This window comes from Notothenia rossii (genome assembly GCF_949606895.1).
Source record: "Notothenia rossii genome assembly, chromosome: 8".
Classification (NCBI taxonomy): Eukaryota; Metazoa; Chordata; class Actinopteri; order Perciformes; family Nototheniidae; genus Notothenia; species Notothenia rossii.
Window position 1 is genome coordinate 604,582 of NC_136906.1, and position 14,562 is coordinate 619,143.

At 44.8% G+C, this 14,562-nt stretch overlaps 1 protein-coding gene across 2 annotated transcripts; it reads right to left on the reverse strand.

The window, feature by feature from the left end:
* Positions 1 to 2,076: 2,076 nt before the first annotated feature.
* LOC307015324 (uncharacterized protein) lies at positions 2,077 to 12,063 on the reverse strand. Of its 2 annotated transcripts, XR_013801473.1 has the most exons (7): positions 12,049 to 12,063; positions 11,670 to 11,769; positions 10,670 to 10,757; positions 10,308 to 10,431; positions 2,882 to 3,040; positions 2,325 to 2,467; positions 2,077 to 2,258 (listed from the first exon to the last, which is right to left on the reverse strand). XR_013801473.1 is itself a non-coding variant. In XM_079643837.1 (5 exons), the coding sequence occupies exons 1-4, from the start codon at positions 10,685 to 10,687 to the stop codon at positions 2,454 to 2,456; spliced, it is 315 nt and encodes a 104-aa protein (XP_079499963.1). In that variant the 5' UTR covers positions 10,688 to 10,778; the 3' UTR covers positions 2,081 to 2,258; positions 2,325 to 2,453. The 2 variants fall into 2 exon arrangements, 1 of the variants encoding a protein (XP_079499963.1); XM_079643837.1 differs by lacking the exons at positions 11,670 to 11,769; positions 12,049 to 12,063 and having other exon boundaries at positions 2,081 to 2,258; positions 10,670 to 10,778.
* Positions 12,064 to 14,562: the final 2,499 nt, after the last annotated feature.

Here is a 14,562-nt window from a genome sequence, read left to right on the forward strand (position 1 = left end):
CTGATCCGTGTAAAGGAAAGAATGAATGGGGCCATGTATCGTGAGATTTAGAGTGACAACCTCCTTCCATCAGCAAGGGCATTGAAGATGAAACGTGGCTGGGTCTTTCAGCATGACAATGATCCCAAACACACCGCCCGGGCAACGAAGGAGTGGCTTCGTAAGAAGCATTTCAAGGTCCTGGAGTGGCCTAGCCAGTCTCCAGATCTCAACCCCATAGAAAATCTTTGGAGGGAGTTGAAAGTCCGTGTTGCCTAGCAACAGCCCCAAAACATCACTGCTCTAGAGGAGATCTGCATGGAGGAATGGGCCTAAATACCAGCAACAGTGAAAACCTTGTGAAGACTTACAGAAAGCGTTTGACCTCTGTCATTGCCAACAAAGGGTTTATAACAAAGTATTGAGATGAACTTTTGTTATTGACCAAATACTTATTTTCCATCATTTGCAAATCAATTCTTTAAAAATCAGACAATGTGATTTTCTGGATTTGTTTTCTTCTCATTTTCTCTCTCATAGGTGAGGTGTACCTAGGATGAGAATTACAGGCCTCATCTTTTTAAGTGGGAGAACTTGCACAATTGACCTTTCGCAAAGCCACGCCCCTAAATGCCCGTTGTCCAATCATATTCGATCACGTGCGCGGCTCCCTGTGGAAGTCCGACAAGCTTAGCGTTCAAATTCATTGCGAAAATGGTGAAGCGTTGTGCTTATGGTCTTTGCAAATCGGATATTGATATCCCATAAGCTTAGAGGGGGGGGGGGGGGGTGATATTTTACCCGTTTCCTAAACCCAAAACCCGAGAGGAGAGATGCCGCCAGTGGATAAAGAAATGCGGCAGGCCCCATGCCCAGCTGAATATGGCGAATATCAACAAACACAAATACGTTTGCTCCAAGGTAAATACGTGCTAACGTAGCTAGCTAGCTAGCAAAGATTACATTCACAAATTAACTAACTAATTTAATTAACTAATTTCACTAACTAACGTTAGCTAAAGTCACACGACTACAGCTGTAAGCTTTGTGCTTCTAGGTCGTTTTGACCATGTATATCACTTGATGCATAATAATGTCTGAACAGCTGAGCTCCGTTATTAGTCTACCTGTGGTCAAAGTACAAACAAGAAAGCCAACAGGCAATCATTCATTTATATTTTGCTTTAATCTTTGTAGCATTTTGTTAATGGAAAGCCTACTGCCGACTTCCCTAATCCTGCTGCACAAGTGGGCACCCCGACCCCCACAAAGGAACAACAAGGTGGATGCAGAAAGCCACCAAGGAAACGGTAGTTAACTTTAGACAAACTACAACATTTAATGCCTCTTGTGATTGTATTGTTTTATTCCAAAATAATAATAATAACTCCGTCGAATTTGACATACAGCTCATGTGGTTTTTCACTCTTGCACTGCGACCTGTATGCAAGTGCCTCTATTGATGTTGTGCCTCCCTCTTTTCTAATGTTCATACTGTGGATATAACCCTCCATAGCGTATTGTAGCCCCTTTTGTCGGGACCTGGAGGATATTGCTGCGTTATTGCTCCAAAATGAGTCTGTTAAGGCGACTCCGACGTTAAGGAGACCCTCCATTATGGCTTTGTTTAACGCATCTGGCTCTCAACTTGTCGGACTAGCAACAGTAACCAAGGGGGGGCGTGGCTTTGCGAAAGGTCAATTGGTGGCTGACTAAATACTTTTTTGCCCCCACTGTATATATATTTTTAAATAAAAAAAAAACACCTTGAATTTCAGGCAGGGCGCAGCGCCGCGCCAAGACGATGGTAGGGGAAACACTGTCAGGAGTAGAGCTGAGGCCTACACTTACAGATTCAGTAGCTCCTGATTGGTCCATTAGTCTGATTAATAGCCAGAATAATTAACACAGGCCTGCCGACACCAACAACATATATTGATAAAGTATCACACACACACACACACACACACACACACACACACACACACACACACACACACACACACACACACACACACACACACACACACACACACACACACACACACACACACACACACACACACACACACACACACACACACACACACACACACACAACCTGCAGGGTGAAGCGGTCGTCATGGCTCCAGGTGACGGACAGCTGCAGAGGCTCCAGCTCATTGGACGACAGCGGGGAAGGGGGGCGGGGCCTGAGCTCCACTCTGAGCTCTGATTGGGTGATGGACAGCAGGTTGATCTGCATGACGTCCTGCGCCGAGGAGACGCAGGCCTGCAGCCTAACAGAGAGACAGTTAGCCACCAATAGGAGCGAAGAGAGGGGTCACATGACCTGAAACACTCACTCGTCTCTGATTCGCTGCCAGTCGGTCAGCTGACACAGCGCTGCCGCTGACTCCGCCTCCAGCGACATCAGCTGATGGTCACAGATCTGCAATGCATTCTGGGCTTTTTGCAGAGACTCCAGCAGCTGTTCACACTGCTGCTTCTGAGGAGACAAGGAAACAAGGAGATAAGGGGAGGAAACAAGGAGATAAAGAGTGGAAACAGGAGAGGAAACAAGGAGATAAAGAGTGGAAACAGGAGAGGAGACAAGGAGATAAAGAGAGGAAACAAGGAGATGAAGAGAGGAAACAAGGAGATAAAGAGATGAAACAGGAGAGGAAACAAGGAGATGAAGAGAGGAAACAAGGAAATTAGGAGAGGAAACAAGGAGATAAAGAGAGGAAACAAGGAAATTAGGAGACTTTTTGTGTGAAACCAAACATGATAAAGACTAAAAAGGACATAAATAAAATAACGACGTGTGTGTGTGTGTGTGTGTGTGTGTGTGTGTGTGTGTGTGTGTGTGTGTGTGTGTGTGTGTGTGTGTGTGTGTGGTGTGTGTGTGTGTGTGTGTCACCTTGCTGTGCAGCTGTGCGATCAGCTGTGTGAGTGTGTGTCTCTTGGTGTGTATCTGTTGTATCTTCTCCTGCAGACGCTGCAGCAGAGTCTCCGTCTCCTCCCCCCCCCGACAGGCTCTCCATCTTCAGAGCCTTCCACCTGTGGCGAGCCCCCCCCTCTGACACACACACACAATATTTCAGACCATTTATTTATACACTACTAGTTTTTATAACAGACGTAGTTTCACAAACACAATACAAAACAGTTATCACACCCGTGTTCCACCCTGAGGGTTCAAGAGCTTCAACAACAATGATTTTATATTATTAATACTTTAACACCGAGGTGCTGTCTCTCTGCTACACTACCGATCGAGATCGGCCGATACTCGCTCTCTACCGATCGATCGGTGCTCTCTAAACGTGCCGATCGCGAGAGCCGATCATGTCGTAAAATACATGACACTTTTCTCTGCGTGGCAAAACAAGCTCGCCAACATGGCTTCCCCTGGTATTTTAAGGTTTCCGAAAAAGACAGTAAAATAGAGGAATGCAACGTGTGTGAAGCAGAGATCCTGCAGCTCCGCCCGCCGTGACAGACCGCTGAGCGAAACACGCACTGAGAGTTAGACCTAACACACTTAGCTGTTTGATCTACCTCTGGAACAAGATACACTAGGTATACATATATTTATTCTTCACTGGCGATCGGAGCATCCCTAGTTCTGTGTGTAGTGTGTGTAGTGTGTTCTGTGTGTTCTGTGTGTTCTGTGTGTAGTGTGTGTTCTGTGTGTTCTGTGTGTTCTGTGTGTAGTGTGTGTTCTGTGTGTAGTGTGTGTAGTGTGTGTAGTGTGTTCTGTGTGTTCTGTGTGTAGTGTGTGTTCTGTGTGTAGTGTGTGTAGTGTGTTCTGTGTGTTCTGTGTGTTCTGTGTGTTCTGTGTGTTCTGTGTGTTCTGTGTGTAGTGTGTGTTCTGTGTGTTCTGTGTGTTCTGTGTGTAGTGTGTGTAGTGTGTTCTGTGTGTTCTGTGTGTAGTGTGTGTAGTGTGTTCTGTGTGTTCTGTGTGTAGTGTGTTCTGTGTGTTCTGTGTGTAGTGTGTTCTGTGTGTTCTGTGTGTAGTGTGTTCTGTGTGTTCTGTGTGTAGTGTGTGTAGTGTGTTCTGTGTGTTCTGTGTGTAGTGTGTGTAGTGTGTTCTGTGTGTAGTGTGTGTAGTGTGTGTAGTGTGTTCTGTGTGTAGTGTGTTCTGTACTGTGTGTAGTGTGTGTAGTGTGTGTAGTGTGTTCTGTGTGTAGTGTGTGTAGTGTGTGTAGTGTGTTCTGTGTGTAGTGTGTGAGTGTGTGTAGTGTGTGTAGTGTGTGTAGTGTGTGTAGTGTGTTCTGTGTGTAGTGTGTGTAGTGTGTGTAGTGTGTGTAGTGTGTGTAGTGTGTTCTGTGTGTAGTGTGTGTAGTGTGTGTAGTGTGTTCTGTGTGTAGTGTGTGTAGTGTGTGTAGTGTGTTCTGTGTGTAGTGTGTGTAGTGTGTTCTGTACTGTGTGTAGTGTGTCTAGTGTGTGTAGTGTGTGTAGTGTGTTCTGTGTGTAGTGTGTGTAGTGTGTTCTGTGTGTAGTGTGTGTAGTGTGTGTAGTGTGTGTAGTATGTGTAGTGTGTTCTGTGTGTAGTGTGTGTAGTGTGTGTAGTGTGTGTAGTGTGTGTAGTGTGTTCTGTGTGTAGTGTGTGAGTATGTGTAGTGTGTGTAGTGTGTGTAGTGTGTGTAGTGTGTTCTGTGTGTAGTGTGTGTAGTGTGTGTAGTGTGTTCTGTGTGTAGTGTGTTCTGTACTGTGTGTAGTGTGTCTAGTGTGTGTAGTGTGTTCTGTGTGTAGTGTGTGTAGTGTGTGTAGTGTGTGTAGTATGTGTAGTGTGTTCTGTGTGTAGTGTGTGTAGTGTGTGTAGTGTGTGTAGTGTGTTCTGTGTGTAGTGTGTGTAGTGTGTGTAGTGTGTTCTGTACTGTGTGTAGTGTGTGTAGTGTGTGTAGTGTGTTCTGTGTGTAGTGTGTCTAGTGTGTGTAGTGTGTTCTGTACTGTGTGTAGTGTGTGTAGTGTGTGTAGTGTGTTCTGTGTGTAGTGTGTGTAGTGTGTGTAGTGTGTTCTGTACTGTGTGTAGTGTGTGTAGTGTGTGTAGTGTGTTCTGTGTGTAGTGTGTGTAGTGTGTGTAGTGTGTTCTGTACTGTGTGTAGTGTGTGTAGTGTGTGTAGTGTGTTCTGTGTGTAGTGTGTCTAGTGTGTGTAGTGTGTTCTGTGTGTAGTGTGTGTAGTATGTGTAGTGTGTTCTGTGTGTAGTGTGTGTAGTGTGTGTAGTGTGTGTAGTGTGTGTAGTGTGTTCTGTGTGTAGTGTGTGTAGTGTGTGTAGTGTGTTCTGTGTGTAGTGTGTGTAGTGTGTTCTGTACTGTGTGTAGTGTGTCTAGTGTGTGTAGTGTGTTCTGTGTGTAGTGTGTGTAGTATGTGTAGTGTGTGTAGTGTGTTCTGTGTGTAGTGTGTGTAGTGTGTGTAGTGTGTGTAGTGTGTGTAGTGTGTGTAGTGTGTGTAATGTGTTCTGTGTGTAGTGTGTGTAGTGTGTGTAGTGTGTTCTGTGTGTAGTGTGTGTAGTGTGTGTAGTGTGTTCTGTGTGTAGTGTGTGTAGTGTGTGTAGTGTGTGTAGTGTGTTCTGTGTGTGTAGTGTGTGTAGTGTGTGTAGTGTGTGTAGTGTGTGTAATGTGTTCTGTGTGTAGTGTGTGTAGTGTGTGTAGTGTGTGTAGTGTGTTCTGTGTGTGTAGTGTGTGTAGTGTGTGTAGTGTGTGTAGTGTGTGTAGTGTGTGTAGTGTGTGTAATGTGTTCTGTGTGTAGTGTGTGTAGTGTGTGTAGTGTGTTCTGTGTGTTCTGTGTGTAGTGTGTGTAGTGTGTGTAGTGTGTGTAGTGTGTGTAGTGTGTTCTGTGTGTAGTGTGTGTAGTGTGTGTAGTGTGTGTAGTGTGTGTAGTGTGATCTGTGTGTAGTGTGTGTAGTGTGTGTAGTGTGTGTAATGTGTTCTGTGTGTAGTGTGTGTAGTGTGTGTAGTGTGTGTAATGTGTTCTGTGTGTAGTGTGTGTAGTGTGTGTAGTGTGTGTAGTGTGTTCTGTGTGTAGTGTGTGTAGTGTGTGTAGTGTGTGTAGTGTGTGTAGTGTGTGTAGTGTGTGTAGTGTGTGTAGTGTGTGTAGTGTGTTCTGTGTGTAGTGTGTGTAGTGTGTGTAATGTGTTCTGTGTGTAGTGTGTTCTGTGTGTAGTATGTGTAGTGTGTTCTGTGTGTAGTGTGTGTAGTGTGTGTAGTGTGTGTAGTGTGTGTAGTGTGTTCTGTGTGTAGTGTGTGTAGTGTGTGTAGTGTGTTCTGTGTGTAGTGTGTGTAGTGTGTGTAGTGTGTGTAGTGTGTGTAGTGTGTTCTGTGTGTAGTGTGTGTAGTGTGTTCTGTGTGTAGTGTGTGTAGTGTGTTCTGTGTGTAGTGTGTGTAGTGTGTGTAATGTGTTCTGTGTGTAGTGTGTGTAGTGTGTGTAGTGTGTGTAGTGTGTTCTGTGTGTAGTGTGTGTAGTGTGTGTAGTGTGTGTAGTGTGTTCTGTGTGTAGTGTGTGTAGTGTGTGTAGTGTGTGTAGTGTGTGTAGTGTGTTCTGTGTGTAGTGTGTGTAGTGTGTGTAGTGTGTGTAGTGTGTTCTGTGTGTAGTGTGTGTAGTGTGTGTAGTGTGTTCTGTGTGTAGTGTGTGTAGTGTGTGTAGTGTGTTCTGTGTGTAGTGTGTGTTCTGTGTGTAGTGTGTGTAGTGTGTGTAGTGTGTTCTGTGTGTAGTGTGTTCTGTGTGTAGTGTGTGTAGTGTGTGTAGTGTGTGTAGTGTGTTCTGTGTGTAGTGTGTGTAGTGTGTGTAGTGTGTTCTGTGTGTAGTGTGTGTTCTGTGTGTAGTGTGTGTAGTGTGTTCTGTGTGTAGTGTGTTCTGTGTGTAGTGTGTGTAGTGTGTGTAGTGTGTGTAGTGTGTTCTGTGTGTAGTGTGTGTAGTGTGTGTAGTGTGTTCTGTGTGTAGTGTGTGTAGTGTGTGTTCTGTGTGTAGTATGTGTAGTGTGTTCTGTGTGTAGTGTGTGTAGTGTGTGTAGTGTGTGTAGTGTGTGTAGTGTGTTCTGTGTGTAGTGTGTGTAGTGTGTGTAGTGTGTTCTGTGTGTAGTGTGTGTAGTGTGTGTAGTGTGTGTAGTGTGTGTAGTGTGTTCTGTGTGTAGTGTGTGTAGTGTGTTCTGTGTGTAGTGTGTGTAGTGTGTTCTGTGTGTAGTGTGTGTAGTGTGTGTAATGTGTTCTGTGTGTAGTGTGTGTAGTGTGTGTAGTGTGTGTAGTGTGTTCTGTGTGTAGTGTGTGTAGTGTGTGTAGTGTGTGTAGTGTGTTCTGTGTGTAGTGTGTGTAGTGTGTGTAGTGTGTGTAGTGTGTGTAGTGTGTTCTGTGTGTAGTGTGTGTAGTGTGTGTAGTGTGTGTAGTGTGTTCTGTGTGTAGTGTGTGTAGTGTGTGTAGTGTGTTCTGTGTGTAGTGTGTGTAGTGTGTGTAGTGTGTTCTGTGTGTAGTGTGTGTTCTGTGTGTAGTGTGTGTAGTGTGTGTAGTGTGTTCTGTGTGTAGTGTGTTCTGTGTGTAGTGTGTGTAGTGTGTGTAGTGTGTGTAGTGTGTTCTGTGTGTAGTGTGTGTAGTGTGTGTAGTGTGTTCTGTGTGTAGTGTGTGTTCTGTGTGTAGTGTGTGTAGTGTGTTCTGTGTGTAGTGTGTGTTCTGTGTGTACTGTGTGTAGTGTGTTCTGTGTGTAGTGTGTTCTGTGTGTAGTGTGTGTAGTGTGTGTAGTGTGTGTAGTGTGTGTAGTGTGTGTAGTGTGTGTAGTGTGTGTAATGTGTTCTGTGTGTAGTGTGTGTAGTGTGTGTAGTGTGTGTAGTGTGTTCTGTGTGTAGTGTGTGTAGTGTGTGTAGTGTGTGTAGTGTGTTCTGTGTGTAGTGTGTGTAGTGTGTGTAGTGTGTTCTGTGTGTAGTGTGTGTAGTGTGTGTTCTGTGTGTAGTATGTGTAGTGTGTTCTGTGTGTAGTGTGTGTAGTGTGTGTAGTGTGTGTAGTGTGTGTAGTGTGTTCTGTGTGTAGTGTGTGTAGTGTGTGTAGTGTGTTCTGTGTGTAGTGTGTGTAGTGTGTGTAGTGTGTGTAGTGTGTGTAGTGTGTTCTGTGTGTAGTGTGTGTAGTGTGTTCTGTGTGTAGTGTGTGTAGTGTGTGTAGTGTGTGTAATGTGTTCTGTGTGTAGTGTGTGTAGTGTGTGTAGTGTGTGTAGTGTGTTCTGTGTGTAGTGTGTGTAGTGTGTGTAGTGTGTGTAGTGTGTTCTGTGTGTAGTGTGTGTAGTGTGTGTAGTGTGTGTAGTGTGTGTAGTGTGTTCTGTGTGTAGTGTGTGTAGTGTGTGTAGTGTGTGTAGTGTGTTCTGTGTGTAGTGTGTGTAGTGTGTGTAGTGTGTTCTGTGTGTAGTGTGTGTAGTGTGTGTAGTGTGTTCTGTGTGTAGTGTGTGTTCTGTGTGTAGTGTGTGTAGTGTGTGTAGTGTGTTCTGTGTGTAGTGTGTTCTGTGTGTAGTGTGTGTAGTGTGTGTAGTGTGTTCTGTGTGTAGTGTGTGTAGTGTGTGTAGTGTGTTCTGTGTGTAGTGTGTGTTCTGTGTGTAGTGTGTGTAGTGTGTTCTGTGTGTAGTGTGTGTTCTGTGTGTACTGTGTGTAGTGTGTTCTGTGTGTAGTGTGTTCTGTGTGTAGTGTGTGTAGTGTGTGTAGTGTGTGTAGTGTGTGTAGTGTGTGTAGTGTGTGTAGTGTGTGTAATGTGTTCTGTGTGTAGTGTGTGTAGTGTGTGTAGTGTGTGTAGTGTGTTCTGTGTGTAGTGTGTGTAGTGTGTCTAGTGTGTTCTGTGTGTAGTGTGTGTAGTGTGTGTAGTGTGTGTAGTGTGTTCTGTGTGTAGTGTGTGTAGTGTGTGTAGTGTGTTCTGTGTGTAGTGTGTGTTCTGTGTGTAGTGTGTGTAGTGTGTGTAGTGTGTGTAGTGTGTGTAGTGTGTTCTGTGTGTAGTGTGTTCTGTGTGTAGTGTGTGTTCTGTGTGTAGTGTGTGTAGTGTGTGTAATGTGTTCTGTGTGTAGTGTGTTCTGTGTGTAGTGTGTGTAGTGTGATCTGTGTGTAGTGTGTGTAGTGTGATCTGTGTGTAGTGTGTTCTGTGTGTAGTGTGTGTAGTGTGTAGTGTGATCTGTGTGTAGTGTGTTCTGTGTGTAGTGTGATCTGTGTGTAGTGTGTGTAGTGTGTAGTGTGATCTGTGTGTAGTGTGTTCTGTGTGTAGTGTGATCTGTGTGTAGTGTGATCTGTGTGTAGTGTGATCTGTGTGTAGTGTGATCTGTGTGTAGTGTGTGTAGTGTGATCTGTGTGTAGTGTGTTCTGTGTGTAGTGTGATCTGTGTGTAGTGTGTTCTGTGTGTAGTGTGTTCTGTGTGTAGTGTGTAGTGTGTTCTGTGTGTAGTGTGTTCTGTGTGTAGTGTGTGTAGTGTGTAGTGTGATCTGTGTGTAGTGTGTTCTGTGTGTAGTGTGATCTGTGTGTAGTGTGTGTAGTGTGTGTAGTGTGATCTGTGTGTAGTGTGATCTGTGTGTAGTGTGATCTGTGTGTAGTGTGTGTAGTGTGATCTGTGTGTAGTGTGTTCTGTGTGTAGTGTGATCTGTGTGTAGTGTGTTCTGTGTGTAGTGTGTTCTGTGTGTAGTGTGTTCTGTGTGTAGTGTGTTCTGTGTGTAGTGTGTTCTGTGTGTAGTGTGTGTAGTGTGTTCTGTGTGTAGTGTGTGTAGTGTGTGTAGTGTGTGTAGTGTGTGTAGTGTGTTCTGTGTGTAGTGTGTGTAGTGTGTGTAGTGTGTGTAGTGTGTTCTGTGTGTAGTGTGTGTAGTGTGTGCTGTGTGTAGTGTGATCTGTGTGTAGTGTGTGTAGTGTGTGTAGTGTGTTCTGTGTGTAGTGTGTGTAGTGTGATCTGTGTGTAGTGTGATCTGTGTGTAGTGTGTGTAGTGTGTGTAGTGTGTGTAGTGTGTTCTGTGTGTAGTGTGTGTAGTGTGTGTAGTGTGTGTAGTGTGTTCTGTGTGTAGTGTGTGTAGTGTGTGCTGTGTGTAGTGTGATCTGTGTGTAGTGTGTGTAGTGTGTGTAGTGTGTTCTGTGTGTAGTGTGTGTAGTGTGTTCTGTGTGTAGTGTGTGTAGTGTGATCTGTGTGTAATGTGTTCTGTGTGTAGTGTGTTCTGTGTGTAGTGTGTGTAGTGTGTTCTGTGTGTAGTGTGTGTAGTGTGTTCTGTGTGTAGTGTGTGTAGTGTGTTCTGTGTGTAGTGTGTTCTGTGTGTAGTGTGTGTAGTGTCTAGTGTGTGTAGTGTGTTCTGTGTGTAGTGTCTAGTGTGTGTAGTGTGTTCTGTGTGTAGTGTGTGTAGTGTGTGTACCAGGGTTTGGGGGGCAGGGCAGGGTCATCAGTTGCCGGGCAGACTGTAGACCCTCCAGCAGAGACATCATGGCGTCCAGAACAAACAGCGGACGCATCAGAACCTTCTGGTAACGCCGGTTGTCCTACACACACACACACACACACACACACACACACACACACACACACACACACACACACACACACACACACACACACACACACACACACACACACACACACACACACACACACACACACACACACACACACACACACACACACACACACACACACACACACACACACACACACACAATTAAATGTATAAATGAGTAGTGTTAAGTGTGTGAGTATCAGATGATCAGGAGGTAAACTGACCGCCAGCTGGAGCAGCATCCTGCCGGCTTCACAGTCCCACTGATCAGATGCTGGGTCCAGGAGAGCCGGGTCACACTGCTGCAGCACACTGACACACACACACACACACACACACACACACACACACACACACACACACACACACACACACAACATTACATACACATACATGCCCACTGCTCCTAGCACTAGGATGGGTTAGAGCAGAGAACACATGATCAGTGTGACCTTTAGAGAGGGTCTCTTCCTCCAAATCTATCCGACCAAAAGCTAAGAAGAGAATATCCCACCCCTCAGCTAACTGTGATTTAAGAGAAGATCTTTCTGATGTGTTGAAGTCATGCATGTAGTCAGTGTAAAGCTGGATGTTTATTTACATTCACTTGTAAATAATATATATATAATATACTTGAAAAACTATGCAATATAGGCTTAGAGCTGATTTCTTGAATGACCAGGAAACATGCTTATGTTACATCCAGATAGAAGATGTATCCCAGCCCACAACACCACCATAGACTGTGTATAGTGTACATGCAGTGGAGCCTGTACTGGCTGACTAATTGCAGATGTCTCCCAGATGAACAGTATTATTATCCTAGCTAGCCTAGCTTGTGACACCTCCTGAATAGTGTTGGTATATCTTTGGACTTACACAACACTACGTTTGTATTTGTCCAAGACCTCTCTGTGGTTTTGTGTGTAGTGTTTGTGTGGTGTTGTTGTTGTTGTTGTATTGTTGTTATTGTCCTGCTGTGTGTACTGTACCATACACTGTATAACGGTTAGGACCCCTTAAATGTTCATTTATCAACAACAGCCGTTAGCTTCAGCTAGCATGCTAACACTGAGCCGTGTTTTAGCTTCTTTAATCACTAACTCTACTTCCTGTTCGACATGAGCTCTGCACCCGGCCGAGGGACCCCTGAACCCCCCGTTATTCAAACAGAAGTGAAAAGAGGAAGAGAGGAAGAGGAGGCTAACTTATAAACAGACTTACCATCGAACCTCCGCCATTTCTGTTTTCAAATATCCGCGGCAACACGAGCGATCTGATTGGCCGCCTGACAGTGACGCTGCAGAACGCTGAGCCAATCAGACTGACATCATAATGAGACAGACCAGAAATAACAAGTTTAAAATAAATACAATGAAAATACAAAACGGTGAATATGTTTGTTATGTTACAGCCATATTTCAAAATGGATTACATTCATTTGTTTTCTCAACATCATTTCACAATACAATACCTCATAATGACAAAGTCAAAAAAAATAGTTTTAATAATTTTTGCAAATGAATTCAAAATATAAAACTCAAATATCGCATGTGCTTAAGTATTCACACCCTTTACTCAGTACGTTGTTGAAGCACCTTACATCCTAAGTCTTCTTGAGTATGATGAGCAGACCTATCTTTGTGTAGCTTCTCCCATTCTTCTCTGCAGATCATCTCAGGCTCCATCAGCTTGGATGGGGAGCGTCGGTGCACAGCCATTTTCAGATCTCTCCAGAGATATTCAATCCAGTTCAAGCTCTGGCTGGGCCACTCAAGGACATTCACAGACTTGAGCTGAAGCCACTCCTCTGTTATCGTGGCTGTGTGCTTAGGGTCGTTGTCCTGTTGAGAGATGAACCTTCGCCCCAGTCTGAGGTCCAGAGCGCTCTGGAGCAGGTTTCATCAAGGTTCTCTCTGTACATCGCTGCATTCATCTTTCCCTTGATCCTGACCTCCCAGTTCCTGCTGCTGAAGAACCTCCCACAGCATGATGCTGCCTCCACCATGCTTCACTGGAGGGATGCTGTTGGCCAGGTGATGAGCGATGCCTGGGTTCCTTCAGACAGGGCCGTATGCAGGATTTCCTAAATACCGAGGTCCAAACATGCTAGGGGGGTTCGGGGGGTACTCCCCGAGGTTTTTCGGATTGTAATGATCTAGTTAGGTGCTTTTTAAGTCCTGTGGGGGGTCACACATTGGATAATATATCGATTTCAAACCATGTCAGTGGGCTGCAGCATAAATTATTTTTGAAAGTGTAATACATAAACATCAGCTGATTGTTGCTATTAATGATCCGGACATGCAGAAGAGGCTAAAATGATCACAACATTGTCAAAATTCATTTTCCATGTCTCTCTCCTTTCCATAACCTGCAGCCTCTCTTCCATCTTCTTTAGTCTCTCTGTCTTCTTCCTGTTCACTACTCTCTCTGTCCTCTCCTCTTTCTCTTTGTTCAATCTCTCCCTCGTTGTTAAATGTTTGCTCCTCCTCACTTGTCGCTCCTGCCAGTGAATTAAAAGCAATTCAGCAATTTAGTTCATTTCACTTGTTTGTTTGCATTCTTTTTTTATTTAAATCCGTTTTGTTTGATTCTCAAAAGAGAAAAAATATGTAAGCAAATGGTGTTTTATAAAATTGTATGTTATTATGACATCATAACTGCAGTAGATGTATGCTGTTTTAAAATTATGCCTCTTGTAAATGAAGACTATTGTTATAGATATATATATAGATAGATAAATAAATAGATGGGCTTATTAGGCCTACATTATTTTTGTGTGACTATACCTGCAGTTCCTCCCTGACTTCCATCACTTTCTCTCTCTCTCTCTCTCTCTCTCTCTCTCTCTCTAATGTTATATCTCCAATGTTTTACTCAAATTGAAATGAAAGAAAATAATTACAACGTTTGTTAAAAGGTAATCCTTCTGACATTGGATGAATGTAATTAACTTTAGCTCTCTAGCTAGTTTATTCACGCAATTTAAACCAAAGTATAGCTGCAATATAAGTTAGTGTGCATGTTGTCGGACGTCCACTGACTAACGTAGAGCGTTCACACAGGATCTGCTGGTCCTATGATGCCCTGATGAACAGAAACACAAGCAGCCGCTGGACTCAGATCTCTAGATACTCCATCACTCCTTCGCTGCTCTGGTTCAAGTCCGGGGCCCTTTCTCATTTCTCAAACTCCCCTCCTCGACTCCCCTCCTCGACTCCTATCCTCGAGACTTAGTCCCGCCCACAGGAGATGCGAGCGGAGGAGCCGAGGAGGGGAGCCGAGGAGAGAGGAGCCGAGGAGGGGAACTGAGGAGAGAGGAGGGGAAGCAGCAGGCGGTTAGAGAAATGAGAACTCCTCTCCTCTGAGCGGTCATTTTAAAGAGACGTCCATTAATGATGACAGGAGGCACAGCAGCCCTCTGTCTGATGGACAGATGAGTTCATGACCACACACACACACACACACACACACACACACACACACACACACACACACACACACACACAGACACACACACACACACACACACACACACACACACACACACACACACACACACACACACACACACACACACACACACACACACACACACATGTATATAAATATATAACATTTCAGAATCAAACAGAGCTCTCATAATAACGTAACCCTATCAGAGACTGGATATATCCGGCTGTGCGTCACGACTCTTTGAAACATCTCTGTTCCCGGAAATGCATCCACGAAGGAGCCGAGGAGGAGCCATCAGTGTATCCTCGGTTAGAGCTCCTCCAGAGAGCCTCCTCTCTCCTCTCTCCTCTCTCCTCTCTCCTCTTTCCTCTTTCCTCTCTCCTCTCTCCAGAGAGCCTCCTCTCTCCGCTCTCCTCGGTTAGAGCTCCTCCAGAGAGCCTCCTCTCTCCTCTCTCCTCGGTTAGAGCTCCTCCAGAGAGCCTCCTCTCTCCTCTCTCCTCTCTCCTCTCTCCTCAGTTATAGCTCCTCCAGAGCCTCCTCTCTCCTCGGTTATAGCTCCTCCAGAGAGCCTCCTCTCTCCTCTCTCCTCGGTTATAGCTCCTCCAGAGAGCCTCCTCTCTCCTCTCTCCTCTCTCCTCTCTCCTCGGTTATAGCTCCT